We start from the raw sequence: 13,337 nt of genomic DNA, 5'->3' as shown, positions 1-13,337 counted from the left end.
ACATGCACAGGAGATCGCGAAAGTCGTCGTTCTCTCTGAATCGTGGGGGTGTAGTGGTCGAGTACTGTAGAAAATATACTGCGGAGTATGGCGCCTAGCGTGGCAGTTGTCTTGGGCGTCGTCATTGGTCTTGCGGAGATCGCGCCGACGTCCTTGTAGCTCCAGCGGGCGGCGTGGTGGTCGCTGTAGGGGGTACCGTCCTATGGGCGTGGCGTGGCGATGTTTCGAGGGTCCTGCAGGCCAGGGTCTCGTCCTGATCAAGGTCGGAACCGCTTCCGGGGGTTGTGCCCATGCCGTTCGAGTGTTCCGCTGAGGGGAAAGTATGAAGGAGGTATGGGGTGTTGGCGGCACAGTGGTCGTAGCAGTGGTAAGCACGTTTCGCACAGCATCGCAGGTTCCCACAGTGGCGCCGCAGCGTCCGGAATGGCGGAGCAGTGACCGGATTTGGCGGACGGGACTCCGGTCACAGCCACTGTGGGGAATGGCGGCTTGACGCCGTCTGACCCGAGCGCTGTGGAGGAGGGGTTGGCATTTAATGCCTCCGTACGGCGGGCGAGCGGAAGGGCCGTTTGTCCTTTTCCGTCGAAGGGTGGCCTCGAGCGAGGCGGAGGCAGTCTGCTCTCTCGAGGGTAGGCTCGCTACCCTCGAACGAAACGGAGATGCGGGGCATCCTGGAGGGTCTCGACGGGGAGCCCTCGAGCGAGGCGGAGATCGCCCTGTGGGTTCGAGGGGGCTTAGATTGGCCGCACTGTGTACGTGGGCCGCGTATACGTATTGGGTTTCTTTGAGTCCTTTCATTTCTTCTAGATTGGAGGGAGGCTGTAGGCCTTCGAGGACCCGGTTGACTAATATGTGTTTTGCGTTTTAATGATGATTTAGTCCCTTGATTAAGGTGCTCCTAATCATGATACACGACAGTGTTAGTAGTAGTAGTAAACTGGAGTACTAGTATCTCTATCCATCCTTGATCTCTCTCTGGTGTACGCATCGCATGCATTCGTACTAAGAATCTAAGATGAGATGATTTTGCATTGCATGATGGGCACATCAGTTGCTGGGCCTGATCTGGTGGATGCCGGGCTGCCTCGCTGTTTTTGCTTGTTGTGCCTATGAGTATTTCAATCAGAGTTTGACAGTAGTAGCTGTAATAGCAAGGAAAAAGAAAAGATAAAAATGGTTTCGCTGGTGGATAGATGCAACATCCAACCAATGTGTGGTGTGGATTTCATCAGTTGGTTTGCATTGCATCAGGATGAGCTGAGCACGCCGACACTTTCCAAAGCCTAGAGCCCAAAGCCGTCCTATTAATATCCGTGGTTAACGGAGCAAAACCTGGCGGCTGCCCTGCCCATTCCTTGTCTGGGTCCGCTGCTGCCATCAAGGCAGCAAGGCACCTTGTTTGTTGATTCGATTCCATTTACAATAGAAAAATAAAAGGAGTGACTGTTAGATGAAGCAGCGGTAGAAAGACCACCAGCGCTCTGTTCATCAGCTCCGATCCTCCACCGACGCAAGGCTAGGCGGGTCATCTCTTCAACATCGCAGGTCACACTTGTCTTTTTCATGGACACGGACATCAGCCTTTCAGGTCAGGTCCCCAGATTTGATGAAGCCGACTGCTGCTGCTGCTGCTGTTCCATGAAACAGTATCAGCTTCCGCGGACCAGGGCAAGGAGAAAGAGACGCCTACCAACTTGTATTGTATCATCTCACTCCATCATCCTCTTCTTCTTGTGTTCACCAGAAAGCTAACCACGTTCAAGTTCCACGGGGTCCGGCTCTTGCTGCATGTGCCCACGACCACCCATCATTCATTGGAGACGCTACGCTACTGACTGGATTCGACTTTTTCCATGTACTTCGAATCTAGTTCAGCATAAAACAACCCACTTGTTGCTAGTTTCCCGGGGTTTTAATTCGCTGACAATATTATGGAGTACCTGCATGAGCTGCTGGACAGCTTTATTTGTTGATACTAGCAAGTTAAAAGGGGTCTCAAAGTAGTGTAGTAACTCAGAGTTCGTACAGGATCAATTTCTTTTTGTTTTCTAGATTGTACTACATGGCATAACCTTTTAGGTAGGAGTATCTATCTGCTGTGAAAAAAATATTTATTTTTTTGCTTATAGTGCCGAAGGACACTTTGGGATCGATAAACACCGGTTTCTGACTGTCCGTGAGTTAGTCCGGGGTGTATTGTATTGTACGGCTACTGATCGGGAAAAAAAAAGTCAGAAGTGTATGCAGCTCGCGATTGTACTAACACCAATACTGCTGATGAGTTGAACTGTTGAAGTCGTCGGGCGATTCTCTTGCTTGTGCATGCATACCAAGCAAAATTATATATATATATATATATATAAAGGGTACAAGAGTTGACATTATCGTGTTGCTTCTCGTTTGCGAATCGTTAATAAAATTACTCCGTACTAGCTACGACTAATAAGTTGGTTTCCTTGCGTTTGTACTCATACAAGAAGCAGAATGTTAGGTACGAATCAACAAGGGAAGACAATGTTGGTGTGAACTTGGATACTGCCGATGACAAGCAAGACCCGTTCATCAAGTTTGGCCATCATTCTTGACACACACACATGGAGATGGATGGTGATGGTGCCATTGCCTTCCATCTGGTCTGGAGCATGCGATCGAATAAGCGGCCATGTTCCCTGTCTGTCCTCCATGGCTATCACACCGCCCATATCTAGATAAAAGAATCTCAAATTTTAGTTTAGATAATTAATAGGCTGAGTTTTAGAAAGATCGGACTATTATCTATACAATTTTTTAGAGCTAAGTTAAATTATGAAGAAAGCACTAAAGCTGCTATGACAAGATCTCACAAGTCAAGTGCATCCCGCTCTAATTTGCTCTGGCTTCGCCACTGACGATGACGAGCGATATTCCTAGCCGTACCATTCCAACACCGTTGCTAACACTCCATCCACACAAATTGCGACTCTGTCTCGGTGCGACCCGACCCGGTAACAAAGCAGGGAGATGAGATCTAGGGAGGGAAGAAAAGGAAGACGAGGTCGGCAGGGTCGCACCGCTCCTCCTCTCCTCTCGCTGTTGTTTATTGGCCCGCCACGGGCGCGGGCGGGCACCGACGCAGCGCCAACGCCGGGAGGAGAGGACAAAAATAGCAGGAGGCAGAGGGCCAGGGCCAGGCGCGCCACCCCACCCATGGGCATGGGCGTCAAGCAGGTCCTCGTCCGCCGCCGCCTGCTCGACGAAGACGAGGACGGCGGCAGCAGCACCGGCAGCGCCCGCGAGGAGGTCCTGCTCGACCACTCGCCCTCGCCGCCACCAATGTCGTCCTGCGGCCGTTACCTCCTGCACCGCGTCTGCAGGTTCGACACCCTCGCCGGCGTCGCCATCAAGTACGGCGTCGAGGTACTTGCCCTCGCCGATCCTTTTTTATTCGATTGGATGGATGCATGCCATGGATGGCCAACAGAACAGCCCAACAACACTAGTGCTCTGCAGGTGACCGATGTCAAGCGCGCCAACGGCCTCACCACCGACCTGCAGATGTTCGCGCACAAGACGCTCCGGGTTCCGCTCCACGGCAGGCACCCGCCCGCCGCCGCTGCCACTTCTCCTCCCTCCTCTTCCCCCGATCGATATCGCGCCAGGTATCCATTTCCGAACGCCCATCACAGCAAATACGCCATTTTTATTAAAAAACCTCCGATAATGTGATTGCATTCAAAGCATGCCGATGCCGAGGTTGGCAGCCGTCAACTATTCTGCACGAATTCGGGCTTGATTTTGACTTTGATTTGTGCTCACCGCTCCTGCTCCTGCATGCGTACACCACCAGACTAGCACAAGTCAAAGCATGGCAAGGTTGGCAGGTTTGGCCCGGACGCCGTTCAGAACCGGTGTGGTAGGCAGGCCGGTGACCGAGACAAACAAAACCCACTGCCCCTTTCACGATTCACACTCGCACCCACACTGTTGAGTTTGAGTGTGTTGAGCACTAACCTGGCTCCTAGTGGCTGGCAACTAGGCTCTGCTTTTGAGCTTCCAAAGCGATCTGCCACCTGTTCTGCTAATGATGCAACACCCAAAGAGAAACAGCGAGGAGGAAAGATCATGCATTCCTGCCTGGCAAACAGATGTGCAGCCAGCCTCCACATGCTTCCACTCTCTATATCACTGCGCACACTTTATTCTTGACAGATACATCCACACAACCTTTGGATAGTTACAAAAACATTAGACAACAATCCATTGACAAAATACAGAAACTTTTGTTTTATTCTGGATGAATTTTGATGTGGAATGACATCATATTTATTTAGTTGATGCTTAGATTGTTAGTACTTCTTCCCCCTAGTTGTGATTGCACATGGTGTGCTGCCTTTTGTAGTCTAGAATATAATGATGCTACCGTGTGACGCCTGTTCACAACGCTGACCAATAGTCTTGATTTCGGTGGACCTTTTTGGCTAGGTATACTCCATGCTTTATCTGCAGTAACAGTATGATTTGTTTCAGAGAATGGACTATGCGTCGCCCACCCAAAAATGCTGCTTCTTTGGATCCATTTCTTAAACCACCGCGGAGCACAGTTTCGCCGTCCATGAGCCTCTTGCAGGGATACTATGGCCTCACACCAACTCCAAAGGAGAACCCTACCAATGAAGGTACTGAAATGACGACGTACATTAGAGGTATTCCTTTACCGTTGCTTTGATTATGATTCCTGATCCAGTGATGCACTGAATTTCTCAACTTAAACTCTGAACCGCCTGGCTCCAGGTCATCATAGGAAAGCTAGAAGCTTATTTAGCAGCTTCGCTCTTGAGAATGGAGATGCAAATAGGGAGACTGATGATGCTGAAAAGCCCATAAGGCGGCGCCAGAAAGCCGATGTTGAGCTGACAGCAAGGGAGGACAATGGCGGTAGCCTGTTGGCGAGGACCGGGCAGGGTTTGGCCATGAGGCCAAAGTCTGGCAGTCGGGCAGATATGAACAGTAGCCAGCAAGATCTCTTGGTGACGTGGATGCCTTCGTATGGGGACGGATTGCACGCTGTGAAGAAATCATCGAGCACTCCGGAGTTCCAAGATTCAGATAGCATCAGCATTGCGTCGGTATGGTTGAAGAGCAAGTGGAACCTGAAACCAGATGCGTTCACCCTCACACTTCCTCTCCCGCTGTTCGACGGCATCCCGAAGCCTCTCTTCGACAGCATTCCGAATTCGATTGCTGCTTGGAGAAACAAGGCTGCCAAAGATTAGTGAGGTTCATAGCTTTGTTACTACATGCCTTAAACTTATTGGTTGTTTTTTTGGTATCTTAGTGGAGGTGCAGGAAGGGCCTGGAAGAGTTGGTTCATACTGTACCTCCTGAGTCCCCGGCCACACAAGGGACGATGGATGCTGCTGCAATGGCATGATGGATACAGTGACACATAGCTCCCACATACATACTGTACTGAATCTGCTGTGCCAAGCCGGCGGCGGCAGCAGATGTTTCGTCGTTATAAGTTAAAGTTGAGAGTTGAGCCTTGTGGGGTATTCTTTTGTATACATATAGGAAAGAAGGTAAACGCCAAGCAGCATGTGTATTGGCCCTATGCACAAATAAAAAAATGGCTTTATCTCAAAAAAAATAAAGAAATGGCTTTGTTCATTCCATTGTGGTGGATTGGTGGGCGTTGCGGTTTCGACCTTATCATTCTTCATATGGGTTGCCATGACAGGCCAATGGGTCCTCTATAAACTTTTTTTTATTGTTGTGAATAATATATACCAGTATGAACAATTGGGAGATGAGCAATGCGAGAACGAAAGCCTGCAACACCTGTAAACCTGTGCGATCTAGAGACAATTGCCAAGTGGGAACATAGCTAACTCGGATGTAGCCGTTCAGTTAACAACGGTATGGTACCTATCGTTATTTTTTACCTGCTTGCTTAATATACGTTGTGTTGTCAGGAGTCGAGAATTGCAGCTATTTTGAAAGAAAAACAAGGTGAATTGCTGCAGGGATTGAAGCAACCAGTCCAAAGACCAAGGCCATCTTGAGTCTAAATTGCCGGCAAAAAGTTAGCTCCGGTACAAAGATAAAGTACCCCATCTCATTCTACAGCAGGGAGGAATGTATCTAACATCAATGAAAAGTATTAGCTGATCCTGTTCTAACACCCTTGCGGCCCCTTGCATAACCTAAAACTAACTAGCCATGACATTGATAAATATAAGCTTGACAAGAGTCTTCACAAGCCAACATGGCAAGGCATCTAGCTGTTGTACACACGCACCCTTTGGACATACAACCCTTGCGAAGCATATTATTGCGGTACATGTTCTGCTTCACGGGCACTTCCTTTGAATATAGGAAACTCCATGCTCTTCATACCTGGTGAGAGCGATATATAGTGCGGATTATCAGCTGTCCAGGACAAAGAATGAGAAACTGTAGACAACCTAAAAGATCAAGCTTACTCTGCTTTGGAGAACCACATTTGCTGGAACGACCCAAGTGATGCAAGAATACTCCCTCCAATCCAAACGCTGCATTTGAGGTCCGACAAATCAGCCATGCGTTGCACACAGCAGTTGCGAAAGAAGCAATAGTTGAATCTTATCTACAATCATCAGAGAAGGGTAAATGCTACTAGGACAAGCAAATATAGTAGTCTAACCTGAATCGCCTCTCTACTGAATTTCCGCTTGCCATAACCTTAACACGAGCAGCTTGAGGAGACTCCTGCAATAATTCAATGTGAAAATAAGAACCAAGAACATACAAAACAGTCAGGGATTCAGGAACCATTTCGACAGTATGAACCACAGAAGCTTGATTCTATGAAGTACGCTGTACTCATTTATACCAACCAACAAGAACAGAGAGGTAGACGTCAATAAATCCAAATATACTCTATTGACCACTTCAATAGTTATGTAGAAGGAAATTATTTAAATACTACAGTACCATGAAAACTACTGTATGAAAAATCCACTAATAGTGTCCATCTTACAAACCTAAATACTAGTGTATATATGAACAAAAAAAAGTCGTACCTCTAGTACTTCTTTCTCTAGGCGCTCCTTTAACTGCAGAATTGATGATGAGCCACCAGAAAGCTATCCAGGAAACAAGTTTGCAGATGTTAGGATAGTGTTGCAAAAGAATAATGCTGAAGGAGCACGTGCCACCATGCATGAGACATATAAAGTAGCAAACTGCAGCTGTCTTTACCAGGATGTTGCTAAATAACTCTTTGCGTATGTCAACATCACACCTATTTACACTATCAATGACCTGGGTACAAACGAAGTATCAGCAATTTTAGCTATACAAAGAATTGACATGCTTCCAGACACACAAAACAGAAGGGAACTCTGAAAACTCACCATTCGTGGAAGGCCACGGACTGACATTGAATCTGCAAATCCATCAACCTCAGGAATAGTCTGCCGATCATAAAATTTGTGTGCATGAGAATGAGATGTAAGGAGAGAGAAAGCAAGTCCACTGACTTCAAAATAATGTTCTAGACCACTCAAATATCTGCTAAAGAAGAAAGCAATGAACTAGTTTTCTGCTCTGCAATAACACAATCTAGTACCAAAACCAGCAAGTCAATACAATATTGCCAAAACAAGTTAGCAGCTACAACTCGCAAATCATTCCAACCAGCAAGTACTACCCCTTTCCACACTACTCACCTGGGATAGAGATGGATTAAATAGAATATCAGGAATCTTGAATCTATCAGCACCAACTTCAATAGTCCTGCTCAAATATCAGATAAATAAGTTAAATCCCATAAACAGAACATGCCAAAGAAAAAAAACATAAGACTAAAGACACGAGCAGTGGAAAAGGTGGGATATACACTGCATCCACCCTCTCATGCAAATGGTCATAAAATTTCAAATGATTTGGATGACTAGCCAGGCAAGGTTATTAGATGATCCACCAAGTTGCAAATGTTCCATGAATATTGTGAGATAAAGTTAAAAAAAATCAGTAAACAATAGCTTGTCCTTATCCCCTACATTCTTGAACCCTAATTCATCAGATCCCTCATGATCCATTTTGTGGCATGGCAGAATTGGTTTTATCAAAATTATGAAGTCAGATTCCCTCGAGATCCATTTTTATGCCATTTAAATATGGGATGCCCAGGCCCCAGATGCACTGAGAGTTGAGGTGCGCCAAATAAGCCCCCAAGGTAAAGACCAACCTTGACAAGGATGGACTAAGCTAACGAGACAATATAAATACTCATTTAACTGGAAATAAATGTGGCTGAAATATAACTTACTGTCCATCAGGAAGCTCATATGAAGTTGTAGGAACATTTGCATATGCCACTTCTGCAAGGAAAATAAAGCTGGAAAGTAAGTATTCAACATAGAAATGCAAGGAAATTTTTTTAACATAGATCGATGAAACAAAAAATATTTATGTTTATGCCACTCAAGGTACACATAAAAGTCAAAGGAATATTGAATTCACAACAGAAACGGCACTAAAGATAACAACTGACACAAAAATATTGTAATTATATAATGGTATACCATCAAAAGCGGTATCTGGAACCCTGCAAACAGACTCCTTGATGTCACTAGCAATAGCCCTCTGCAATCCAACGTATCATCATTGAAACCATAGGGAGAAAAAATAACATAACAAAAAAAAACTAAGGTTTCAAAATGAACATACCATGCGGTACAACCTGTAACTCTCTGTTGTGTTTGGAAGATCAAGATCTACAATCTGAAACGACAAGGACAGACAATCAAGTTACAGAAAAAAAATACTGAATGTTTGCCTTTCATTCATCTAAAATGCAGTTTTAGCTGCAAAAGTGTGTCAGAGCTCGGTATTGCATACTGATCACTATTTTGTAGTAGTGGCAAATAGTAGTACTTCCTCTGTTCCAAAATGTAAGACACTTAGTTTCCTCCGAAGTCAAACTTTTCTAACATTGACTAAGTTAACAAAAAATGCAACAACATCTACGACATCAAATTAGTCATTAAATCCACTATGAAATATGTCGTAGGTGCTAATATATTTTTCTTTTAGACTTCACCAAAGTTAGAGAATTGACTTAGGAGAAACTAAAACGTCTTACATTTTGGAACATAGGAGTAGCAAGAAATACTGCGGTAAAATGAATGAGATAACATGTACGAAACAAGTCCATCATATGAATGAATATGAGGCTGCTATTTCAGAACCATATACATCGAAGATGCTAGTGATGGCAGCCAACTCTGGCTAATGATGACAGCCAACTAAAGAACCTGGGTTCGTTTCCAGCTATCTTATTTTTGTGTTGGTTGCATTCCTAACTATCAAAACAAGCCTATAAAGTCTTTCTAAAGTATTTCAAGACCAATGGCAAATCAACTTACATGCTAGTAGTACTATTATTTCAATGGTATGGCGAGTTTTCCCTTGGCTTGAAAGAATCACAAGCACACAGAAATGATTTAAATATCAAAATAATTTGAAGGAAACAGCACCTTATATTCTCCAGGACTGATTTCCTTCTTCTTAAATGAATATCTGGGTCTAATCTGGAAAGGGAAGAAACAGGAGTGAACAAGGAGGGCAAATTAGTATGCTATGTGAAGCCAGAGAGAAGCTTACAACGACGCCCTTGCTCTCCAAGCTTTTCATCATGCAGTCAGTTAAAAATTCACCGCCAACTGGAGAAGTTGCCACAGACTGCAATCACAAAATATGTCATCAAATAAATAAGTTATAGCTATCAGATAAGATTGAGAGGATGTTGTGTAACATTTGTAAATGTAATACAGCTTAACTAACTAATTTATTAAATAATAAATAAGTATTGGTTGCTCATGTTTTCAAATGGAAATACTGAACAAAAAGCAGAACGCTAATTAGACACATGCAAGTATGCCATCGTACACTTTCCCCTTACAGACAGCTATAACTCGCGAGCTTGTCACATATGAAAATATATCATACCTTTTGCAAAACAAAACCGTCGTGCACGGCTGAAACCACAGTAGACCCACCACCACTGCACCAAAAATGGCCAAATTGTCATATCCAGCCATGTTTATCATGATGAAGCTCCAAAAGCCATGGAAATTAAGATGAATTGAATCCAATGTGTAATTGTAATGCGAGCAGTGTCCCAACACACACAGCAGACTTCAAAATGGAGATAATTCAAAACCATAGTTTGTAAAATTATAAAATAACAAAGATAGCTATACCTAAAAGCTCAAAAGCATTGTTCCACACAACTAACTGATACAGAAGAACCAATGTGAAAATCATGACGAGGGGATTATCATTGTGTATGCTAGTTAATAGTAAGAATGGTGTAGAATCTGCACTTGCAATTTTGTAAAACAATAAAAGTATCAACTTTGAGCTTCTCAATGTCATTTTATTTCCATGGTATAGATGGATGGACTAATCAGCAATCATACCTGTGCAATTGTGCCCGACTTAATTAAGTACAGTTCGTATGTTGTATTAGATAACAAGGATGAGGAAGAACTAATCAAGCAGTCAGCAAATGGAGATGCATTCATTCATGAATTGACCAGTCTAACATGATGAAATGGAGCTATGTTTCATCTGAGAAACAATATCCTCTTCAGCTGAGAGAAATGGAATCATTAAAATGCTCACCTGTCAACCACCAAAGATGTAGCTCGCCCAGATGCAAAAGATGTGAGCACCTGATAGTGAAATCAACAATCAAAAAATAACAAACTACTTGCAACAGGAATTGATCATGACAGAGACATACTGCATTTTTGGCTAGGAATAGTGCTGGCACTTTGTAGTTCTCGAACATAAGTTCCGCTGCTCTATGAAAACATGTAAAACAACAGTCAGCCATGAAGGTATTAAGTATTTCTAGAGTCATAAGGAAAAAGGAGTATGTAATTAATTACATACATAAGATTAGATCTACTAGGAGAAATTCCACATTCCGGGAATTCATATGCAAACCATATTCAGAAGACAGTTTGGTTGGAAAAATCCTTCTACCTTGAATTAACTTGACATTTCCAACTAGTAGAGTTAAGTTAGCAAAGACAGAGGGACCAACAAGTTTATACCAAAAAAAAAACAATAACAGCAAAGCCTTTGGGTCCCAAGCAAGTTGGGATACATATGAAACCCAAACATGAACCATGACCAGAAAGAAACAACCCGAACCAAATACAACATATAAAATATAAAAAGGCATAATGACATTATTATTTGCAAAAAAAGTTCTTACTAACAAATAAGAAAAGGAGTTTCAGGTCCTTGTAATAGAACTGGTATGTATGAAAGAGTCATGACCACAAAAGTAGCTAGGAAACCACTTGTGTTGTTCTATGTCTCATAAGTATTGTAATACTAACAAAGCAAACAGAAAGCATAAGCGCGTACTTCTCTCTTTGCTGTGCAGTGTTTGTAGATGGTTCGGCTATGAGCATGGGATGCTCCTCAGGATTAATCAACAACCTCCGTCTGAAATGTGGAATAAGTCAGAGTGACACTAAAAGGGGCAAAGGGAAGTGCAGAGCCACATCAGAAATAGAAAATTCTAATTTCATTAATGTTGGCTTATAGAGAAATAATACCATCTCATCAAGTAAATCAAGGTAAAATAACAAGTTGTATTTTATTAGCAGATATAGCAGGGGCTTTCACGAACAACACACTGCACGAGGTTATCAGAAAATTATAAGGGTAAAGCAGTAACAATGTTCAGATCAAAATAAAACCCTACAAAAGGTAGCGAGCAGAATTTTTTTGGAAACGAGACAAAAAGGTAACAAAATTCACCTGAAGGCGTGATTCCATATATTATCAACAATATCCCAATCAGTTACTGTTCCATCTTTCATAGGTGAAATCACCTGTATGGGGGAGTGAGGGGAAGACAGAAGACCATCAATAAATAATAACCGAACTTAATCCTCAGCATGCACAGACACTAACCTCCATATTATCCCTCCTGAACTCCAACTCCTGACCAACATAAAGCTTGCGTTTTGTCTTGGCTTTGTCCACATCCATAGGCTTGGCTCCATTCTTAGAATCTGATGCAGAGTCAGCTTCTTTGTCTGGCTTGGAGTCATCAGTGTCTCCCGTTTGTTCAATTGAGCCAACAACCTCGACATGTCAAAAGGCATGGTAAGAATTTGTTGTAGGTAGCTCACCGAGCATGAGTCCATGGAGTAAAAACAAAATCATTTCTAAGCTGCAGTAATTTTGCTAGAAAAGATGACAAGAAGTTGCTAAACACTTAACAGTTGAATTAGTCATTGAACATAGTAAATCCTTAAAGTTTGTGAGTTTGTCATATATATGATGTCTTAGCATTTTCTCAACAAAACAGTGAAGCTAGCAAGGTAAGAGGAAAATAATTCCTATTTAAGAACTGGTACAGAAGATGTGGTTTAGATTATCACTTCCATGGGATCTGAAGTTAGCCTCTAGAATCAACAGGTAGCACGACCAACTAGGATGAAACCGTGTTCACTATACCAAGAGAGAGCAATTATCCACACACTAGGCTACACAACAGGGCTTGCTGCAAACACAAAACTGAAGCACTAATTAACCTTGCAATCAGCTAAAGAATCCATATACGAAGCCAGAATCTATGTGCAAGTTAATGTCTGTTGCGAAATTCACAAATTGAGCCGGACAGCCGGACCTATCCAAAATTGTAAGAGAACACAGCATACATGTTCACAGAACGAAGTGAAGCAGCAGCGTGTCATGTTTGAAGTTCGAACCCAGCATTTGAAGTCAACAGCCAAAATTACCTCACGAACTTTCAGACTAGATGCTAATTCGCCAGCCCAAAACAAACTATCCGGAACTGCATTTCGCGGCTAACGGTTTACAGATACCGCGGAAGTGGGCAGACTGTGAGCCCAAAGCGAAACTGCGAGACGACAGCGGAACATGAGGTGTTTGGAAGCAGCAGGAGGGGGGGCATTTCTCTCACCGACGGGAAGACGGCCTTGGGGGTGTCGTCGCCGGCGTAGCCCGCCTTGCAGCTGTAGGAGCCCACGTCTATGACGATTGCCGAGACCTCGTCTGGCAAGGCAAAACGGAGCGGCGGGCGCGTGAGATCTCCAGGGGTTTAGGGTTTAGCGGGAGCGGAGGGGAGGGCGAGAGAGCTTACCTCCGCCGTACATGGCTGGAGATCAGGGGAGGGCGGGATTGCCGAGCGGGAGCGGCGGGGAGGCGAGGAGGGGGGCGGAAACCCTAGCTCGCCGGAGATGGGGCGTGGAGGGGAGGGGAGCTTTGCCTGTTTGGGCTCGACTTGCGAATTGGCGCGGCGGCACCTCACCTCACCTCAC

At 44.1% G+C, this 13,337-nt stretch overlaps 2 protein-coding genes across 3 annotated transcripts; one reads left to right on the top strand and one right to left on the bottom strand.

The window, feature by feature from the left end:
* Positions 1-3,014: 3,014 nt before the first annotated feature.
* On the top strand, positions 3,015-5,651 carry LOC120647601. Of its 2 annotated transcripts, none has more exons than XM_039924453.1 (4): positions 3,015-3,396; positions 3,490-3,638; positions 4,507-4,655; positions 4,771-5,651. In XM_039924453.1, exons 1-4 carry the CDS (start codon positions 3,187-3,189, stop codon positions 5,250-5,252), a joined length of 990 nt encoding a protein of 329 aa, XP_039780387.1. In that variant the 5' UTR covers positions 3,015-3,186; the 3' UTR covers positions 5,253-5,651. The 2 variants fall into 2 exon arrangements, with proteins under 2 accessions (XP_039780387.1, XP_039780386.1); XM_039924452.1 differs by having other exon boundaries at positions 3,022-3,396; positions 4,507-4,682.
* Positions 5,652-6,005: 354 nt separating this feature from the next.
* LOC120647599 (actin-related protein 4-like) lies at positions 6,006-13,328 on the bottom strand. Its single transcript, XM_039924451.1, has 20 exons — positions 13,160-13,328; positions 12,980-13,071; positions 11,962-12,135; positions 11,806-11,879; positions 11,407-11,487; positions 10,772-10,832; positions 10,651-10,700; positions 9,973-10,027; positions 9,628-9,705; positions 9,501-9,554; positions 8,692-8,745; positions 8,547-8,607; positions 8,291-8,342; positions 7,689-7,755; positions 7,374-7,433; positions 7,219-7,281; positions 7,041-7,103; positions 6,662-6,726; positions 6,462-6,530; positions 6,006-6,375 (listed from the first exon to the last, which is right to left on the bottom strand). Exons 1-20 carry the CDS (start codon positions 13,170-13,172, stop codon positions 6,330-6,332), a joined length of 1,332 nt encoding a protein of 443 aa, XP_039780385.1. The 5' UTR covers positions 13,173-13,328; the 3' UTR covers positions 6,006-6,329.
* Positions 13,329-13,337: the final 9 nt, after the last annotated feature.

The sequence above is a fragment of the Panicum virgatum genome, chromosome 9K, assembly GCF_016808335.1.
Source record: "Panicum virgatum strain AP13 chromosome 9K, P.virgatum_v5, whole genome shotgun sequence".
NCBI lineage: Eukaryota > Viridiplantae > Streptophyta > Magnoliopsida > Poales > Poaceae > Panicum > Panicum virgatum.
The sequence above is the reverse complement of the archived record's forward strand: the minus strand, read 5'-3'. Positions and strand labels throughout refer to the sequence as shown.